This window comes from Sebastes fasciatus, chromosome 2 (genome assembly GCF_043250625.1).
Source record: "Sebastes fasciatus isolate fSebFas1 chromosome 2, fSebFas1.pri, whole genome shotgun sequence".
In the NCBI taxonomy this organism is placed as follows: Eukaryota; Metazoa; Chordata; class Actinopteri; order Perciformes; family Sebastidae; genus Sebastes; species Sebastes fasciatus.
The window spans coordinates 39,320,441-39,328,191 of record NC_133796.1 but is presented as its reverse complement, the minus strand read 5'-3'; the positions used below and the strand labels follow the sequence as shown (position 1 = coordinate 39,328,191).

The 7,751-nt window shown below is 40.9% G+C and overlaps 1 protein-coding gene across 1 annotated transcript; it reads left to right on the top strand.

The window, feature by feature from the left end:
• Positions 1–1,322: 1,322 nt before the first annotated feature.
• lto1 (LTO1 maturation factor of ABCE1) lies at positions 1,323–6,914 on the top strand. Its single transcript, XM_074623546.1, has 5 exons — positions 1,323–1,516; positions 2,746–2,851; positions 3,143–3,213; positions 4,829–4,946; positions 6,443–6,914. The coding sequence occupies exons 1-5, from the start codon at positions 1,458–1,460 to the stop codon at positions 6,512–6,514; spliced, it is 426 nt and encodes a 141-aa protein (XP_074479647.1). The 5' UTR covers positions 1,323–1,457; the 3' UTR covers positions 6,515–6,914.
• Positions 6,915–7,751: the final 837 nt, after the last annotated feature.

Sequence of the window (7,751 nt, the reverse complement as noted above, 5' to 3'; positions counted from 1 at the left end):
AGTTAACTAGTTTTAAAATAAGTTAGCAAACTTTGCGATATTAACAAAGAAATGTAGCTAACGTTAATGTTAACGGTCACTTTAATTTTTTAAAACTTAAACATGTTTCTGTGGTTTTCTGTCCACATTTTAAGATGAACAAATATCTGTTACTGGACTGGACAGTGAACACATCATTGTAGTAAAGATGAGAGACTGCACGTATTTTGTTATATTAATATTCAACAACTGTCTTTGACCAAACCTCTTTAACATCTCACACAATAAATAAAAGTTCACAGTATTCCTCAGCAGGGAGAGAAAACTGCATGTTCACATGTTATTAAAGTGCAGGAGTATATTCTAGTATACTTTACAGTCCCAGTAGCTACAGTTTGTGCCTCTCATGTCTTACCTTTAAACTCACTCACAGAGCTAAGCAGACAATTTTCTGACTATCTTTGAAAAATCCATAAAGTCCTTCATCGGCAGCACTTAGAGCTGTTTTGAAGACTCCACAAAGACTCTTCTGAACATCTGGTGTAAAATAAAAACACATTGTTACCAAGTTGTAATTGTATTTCCAAATCCAGGTTGCTGGAAACGGCACGTCCTTGCTCTTTTTTGTAAAACACAAACAAAACGTTCACACTTCTTCTATGATATTGGAAGAAACATCAATATAAACAAATGTTACTAAAAGAATACATTTTAACATTTTTTACATTTTACATTTGTAGTTGAAAGTTGAAAAATAATTGTATTGATTTGACAGTTAGCTTCAGCAAAACAGAAAAGAAGAGCATTGTTAAACAGAGACTGAAGGAGAGGTGGCAGAAGCAATGGGAGGAAGAGAGAAAAGGACGGTGGTTTGACAGAGTTCAGAGGAAAGTGGGAGACATGAGGTGAGTAGGAAGGAAGAGGAGAGATGAGACAATCATATCAAGACTCTGGACTAAACAGCACTCTATTTACAATACGTCAACATGATACAGGTATAGATGTAGTTACTGAAGAAGAAGAAGAAGAAGAAGAAGAAGGGTGTGTGTTCCCCTCCAGACTGCTAGGGGGCAGCAGCAGCAGTGCTGATCTGATGGTGGAGGAAGCAGAGCCGGCTGGATGATGATTGTATTAACAAGGCCTATTGAAGGAGACTCGACCATGCGTCATCAAGACGTCATAGCTTTGGGGTACCACACATGCACAGTAACGTCTAGTCTGCACTCTCCGAAATTGAGCCAATCGCAACGCAGGACCGCAGCTTCAGTTACACTGCGCATGCGTTATACCCCGAGACCGATGTCCGCTCATGACCTAACCTCCTTTCATAGACCTTGTGTATTAACAGGAAGCGTTAGCAGCGGTCAGCAGCCCAGCAGCACACATCACATCAGTGTGTAATAACGCATCTGTGTCACGGGGCTGTGAAACGGTAGCGAGCAGCGTGTCTACACGGTGAACTGGTCCTTTAAGCTGACATGGCTGTCCGGTCTGGAGATGAAGACCTGTTTGACAGCATCCTTCTGGAGGATGAAAGGTGAGTTCTCTGTTTGCTGAATGTTGTCTTACACGTGAACACCGGGGCCCGGTTCTTCATACGTGGTGACGGTAACCCCTCAGGTCGTGAATACGACGGGTGTTGATATGGACTCTTTTGATGAACACGGTAAACACCATCACATATGAAGGAACCATAAGGTCAATGTGGAAGTGTCGTCAGAGCTCTTTGACAGTTCTCCCTGGATCAGGATCGGAACCGACCACGTCAGCTCAGTTCTGGCTCGCTCTCCTCCATCTATAATGAAAGAGTGCTGATAGAATTCTGGTTTTTAGATGACCACATGCAGGTTATTATAAAGTCTAAAAGATCTGTTGGTGTAATTATCACGACTAATACTTCTACATGATGAAATATACAACAAAACAAAATAATAGCCTGTAAACAAAAAAATAACAAATCAAGTGTAGTTTGAGGTGCCGTGAGCAAAAACACATAAACCCAAACAAATGGGAATTTGTCATTTCAAATCTAAAACTTAACACAAAATTATTAATTGCAGAACTCACTTTGACGACAACTGTTAAAGCTATTAAAGAGGCTTTTTAGTGAGGTTTAATTTTCATAAAACAGTTATTTCGCTATATTGTGACAGTAGTACATGAAACGGGTAACCTGAAAAAATCATGTTTCTCTGTGTCCTCCGGTGCTCCTAACGGCATCTGCAAGATTTCACAGACCGGAGGAAAACAAGCAGTCAGAGCTGATCTGAGGTCCGCTGTCCATCTTCCGTCTATGAGAGCCGGCTGTCAATCACTCGTGAACTCCAACCAAACGGTCAAACTAGGCAGCGCTGATCAAATATGAATCAATATTCTGTTACGTTAATGACTATTTCTCTCCTCAAATGTTGTCAGAATCATCTTGTAGTGCACGGTTTAGCTGTATAATGAGAAAGTTTGTGACGCCGCCGCCATTGTAAAATCTGGTGAAGGAACGCCAAGTACCGGTCACATGACCGGAGCACAGCCAATAGGAACGCTCTCTCTCTGAAATGACCTGTGATTGGTCAAAGTCTCCCGTCACGGGCTAGATGTTCTAAAGCCTGAAAACAGAGCCATGAGGAGGAGCAGAAGTCTAGTTTTCTCTCAGAACACTTGAATTACAATATGCTGAAAGGTTATTATGGATTTTTTTCCCCAATGATGCCAAAAATATACTGCCTACTGCCGCTTTAAAAGCACGTTCATGGTGGTTGTTTTTTTCAGGTTCCGAGAGCTGGGCTACCGGGAGGGATGGGAGAAAGGGACCCTCCGAGGACTAGATGATGGCCGCAGACACGGAGCCTCTCATGGGGCCAAGCTGTCCACTGAGGTGAGTGAGCACAGTCACTGGATTTCTATCTTGCTTTCATCTCAACACGCATGCTGTTACGTATCGTCGCGCCTTAACGTTACCCATCACACAAGACTATAGACGGGCCAGGACACTGTTGACTTTGCTTTGGCAAAACTGCACATGTTTTACACGGGACATCTCTCTGTATGGATATGTTTGAACTTTAATAAGAACTGGTCCTGTGTCTGTAGCCGTTAAGTTAAACACGTGGTTAGTTAGACAGGGTTAGCAGCTGATTTCAATCTCTTGCCCTCTATCCTCCCGCAGATTTCCTTCTATTATGGGTTCGCCATCACATGGAAATGTCTCCTCCAACACGGTGCAGATGTCAAATCAAGGTATGGTCTCTTCAGACAAGATCATTATCTTTATCTTCCTCCATATTTTAGTTCAGCCCTCTGCTGGAGGACTTTAATCATGATTTTATAACCTACATACAGGGTGCTAATGATTTAAATCCAACCTTCTTCTGCTTCACGTTAAGGGTGTTTTCACATATAGTCCTCTTTAAACGAACCAAACTCAGTCCTCTTAAAGTGGACCAACAGAAAAAGGGACTCAGTCTGGTCCACTTCAGCTCTGATGGGGGCCTCCAGTCCTCTCTTTCTGTTCACACTATTGTTCCTGCCTTCATCACTCTGCTGGTCAATGCTTTCCCCTTTCAATGACATTTTTAGGGCTGACACAGGCGCTTCCACACAGAATACTGTCCAGTTTGTCGTAAACGGGGCATGTGTCTTTTATGTCAGGGGATTCCCTGCTTTTTCTCATTTTATCGCGTTACTTTGACGCGGCACTGCAGTGCGTTCCTAATGAAGCTTCAAACTTTCATATTAACTGAAAATTGGAGACAAACCTCAGCGTTTCTGTGCGTTGACAGTTGCCGTTATGTTCTGGAGAAGTGTAGTCGTTTTTTCTTCGGTCCAAACTACTCGTCCACTTTAATTAATTCAGTCATTCATTCATGTTTATTTCTGATTTATAACTAGAACAACTTGACACACAGGGCTGAGCTGCATCTCAAATTAATCTTCAGGTCCCCAGCTTTCAGATGATGTACACCACTTCTATGTGACATCTACTGTTGACCTGCTATCTCCCCCTAAAGACTCCCTGTACCCCCCCTAGAAAAGACTAAAACGTGTCTATTGTAGGTCTCAGAGGGTTAACGGTGTGTTGTGTATTTGATCATAAATAGGTATTTAACCATTCAGTGTGAAAATGAACTAAATAATCCCTTCAAGAAAAGGAGTCATTTGTATCTTGGTGACCGCTCAGCTAAGTTTCAAGTTGATTATCGTCATAAGAGCAACAATTACATCGCAGCAGTCGTTGGCAATGAGAATCTTAGATCTCAGGCTCCCTCCGACAATGTTCATTAAATAATGTATAAAAAGAAAATCGGACAAGTACAAATGTGAATCTAAGACATACAATAGTGCAGAAGTTAAAATATAGGGATAAACTATAAAAATAAAATCTATTTGTGGTAGACAGTAATTTGCAAAATGAGTAAGCTGTAATGTAAACAGGGATGTAGTAAATGTATATGCATAATGATAAAGATGATGAATAAGTCTGTACCTACAGGTTTGGGTGACTTGTTACAGATCAATTTGAATCCAACTTTGAAGAACAGAAAAGTCCACTTTTGTGTCAAATCATCAACAATCAGATGAGGCTAACTCAGTGCTCCATGGACGACGAACAGGACGCTGCAGTGTCAGTAATATATCAGAATAGGCTGTGTTCCAGATATATCCATGCAGGGAATCGGCCTCATTCTTTGGGGATTATCAGATGGACGCTGCGCTGAAGACTGACTGGTGTCCTTTTAGAGAAGCGTTTACTGATCATGGAAGTGACTTGTTTATGAAAAGTCCTGAGATGTACTTGAAAGCCACAGTGAGTGTCTCGTTTGACAGTTTTGTGTCTGTCTGTGTGTGTCGACAGAAAGCGTCTGAAAGTACTGGAGACTCTCCTGGGTTTGATCCAAACCTCCCCTCATGAGGATCCGCAGTCTTTAAAGCTAAAGGAGCACATGGAGAAACTCCGTGCCAAGTTCAGACAGGTGGTGAAGAATGTCTCAATTCAATGTTCACTTTTCTGTAACCTAAGACACAGCACAAACAAACAACAGCTAGCAGCTTACATTAGCCTCCATACAACATGCTACAGTAGGTCACTGTGTATTGTCTATATATATCGAGTAACACGTTTGTTTGTCTTTATTTACTCATCAGTGGACAGTAAATCATTTCCTGTCAGTCATTCTGATGGTTTAATAGGAAGCAATAGGGGGCTGAAGCCGATCCCAGCTGACATTGGGTGAAGGCGGGATACACCCTGGACAGGTCTCCAGACTATCACAGGGCTGACACTTAGAGACAGACAACCATTCACGCTCACGTTCACACCTACGGGACATTTAGAGTCAACAATTAACCTAACCTGCATGTCTTTGGACTGTGGTAGGAAACCTGAGCACCCGGAGAAAACCCACGCTAACACGGGGAGAACATTTAATACACAGAATTGTGTTTATTATTTGTATTTATTTCATCAGCAGCATAACCAGACATTGCAGTCCCAAAGCCAACCGCCTTTACAAAACCCTCTATTTCCTATGTGCTGCTACTGTGAGCTCCATTGCTGTTTTACCTAAAGGTCATAATGCAACATGGTTGGAGCGGACTGTAACTGAGCAACTGTATGTACGATACGATACGATACGATACGATACAACTTTACTGTCAGTTTGCACTGAAATTCATTTTGCATCCATAGGCAGCTTAGTTTGTGAAAGAGTACACATACACAATAGACATACTGTTACCATAAACAGACAGACAAGTACATCAGACAAAAACAAAATAAACACATCACCATTATTCATACATAACCCAATACAAAATGACCATCTATCCTCTGGATTTACATGTCTTTAGCAGCACATTAATTATTATTTAGCAGCAAGATGGACTGATGGACAAAAGCGTTCTTTAGCCTGATGCGGTTAAATGTCGGGACTCTGAATCGCCTCTTGGAGGGCAGAAGTTGATATTCCCCATTTAAAACATGTAAGGGATCAGAAGAGATGCTGTTGGCAAGTCTGAGCATACTCTTGTTGTGAGCTGCTTGAAAGGAGGCTGTCACAGGTTGGCCAATGATCTTCGCGCGGATCTTGATTTGGCTATAAAGGTAGTTGATCCTTGTCAACAAAGCTGAGCTACTAGATTGAAGTTGACCTGCAGACACCTGTTCAGCGACAGATAAAGGGCCGTCTCATGCCCTCCTGACAGAACAGATGAACCTCTATTTAAATCAGAGTTTTACACTCCTAATCTATTTCTTCCATTTACGGACCTACAGTGTCCTGCACTCAATGCTGTACCTGAATGCATCCTGTGCAGACATAGACAGGGCACTGAAGCTGCTGCTGCAAACATGCTTCTTTCACTACAAAGCCTGCATGAATGTCTTGTAACCAACGTGGCCTACTGCAGTTAACATGTAACTATCCTTATTGCACACCAGCTAACAACCTCTATCTGTAATCTTGTCCAGGTCTGCTCTATGCTGAGTGTTCCCTCCGACTTCAATGCTTACATCAAAACTCCTGAGGGGACTTCTTTCTGAATCCCTCCTCATGAGGAGGCGCATCCTGGTTTCTGCAGTGATTGGTCTGCACCTGGATTCCTTTCAGGGTTCCAGAGTGTGGAACTGTGACCGTGTCAGTTCGACCAGTCATCTTCGAGAGAAGTCTTTGCCTTCACATTCTGGTGGAAAGGGCTGAAATGTAGGCATGTCCCACGTCGTCATTAACCTGGAAAATCTGAGGAGATGACTGCAGTCGCTGTTGAGCTTGCAGAGTCGGGGAACGGAGTCCCAGTAAGACTCCACAAGAGAGAGATTGGTGTGTTTCTTCTCCTCTGACTGTGGGAAATGAGTGGATTTATTGCAGTGATGTTTAAGCAACTGAATTGAAAATCAAGAATGTAATAAACTGAACAGAAAACAAAGACACAAAATCACACAACACAGTTTGCTCTTTGGTGTCTGAAGTGCCGTATTCTTTGGGAGGTTTGACTAAACTACAGTGACGACATAATTGAAGCAACTCATGCTACTATTCAGCAGTGGTGGGAAGTAACTAAGTACATTTGCTCAAGTCATTTTCACTTATTTGTTTATTTTATTTTGCACAATTTAAGACTACATAACATAAGAAAAAAATAAATAAAGAATAGAAAGTAGTAGTAGTGCAGGAAGAGGAAAAAAAACCCACTGGGCTTATCTGAAGCCTCCACCTAAAGACAAGATTAATATAAAGAAATAATATGACTACATAATAGTGATAACAAACAATTAGAACAATATATATATATATATATAATAACAATAACATATATATATATATATATATATATATATAAACAAATATGTGTGTAAGTGTATGGTTAGAGTTTGTGAGGAGGATATTGATTTAAATATCTACAAAGACTTTGGGCAATCGTAACCAAACATAAGTGAGTGGAAAAAATAAATAAAAAAGATAAAAACAGATACATGGACAACTTGTGGAAAAGCAATTACAAAACAACAATTAAATGACCCTTTAAGCAACTTTTGAAACATTTGATAGATGAACAGTTTATTGATAGATGTGAAAAGCTACTCCATAATTTGGTACCCCTAAATCAGGGGTCAGCAACCTCTGGATTTTTAAAAATGGAAAAGAATACCTGTTTTTTTGTTTACATTTTCATTTTTATTTATCATTGTTGTAGGTCTATGGTACGATGGAGTATTAGGGCCACACGGGAAAAAAATCAATCTGAGATTTCGAGAATAAAGTCGTAATATTATGAGAATA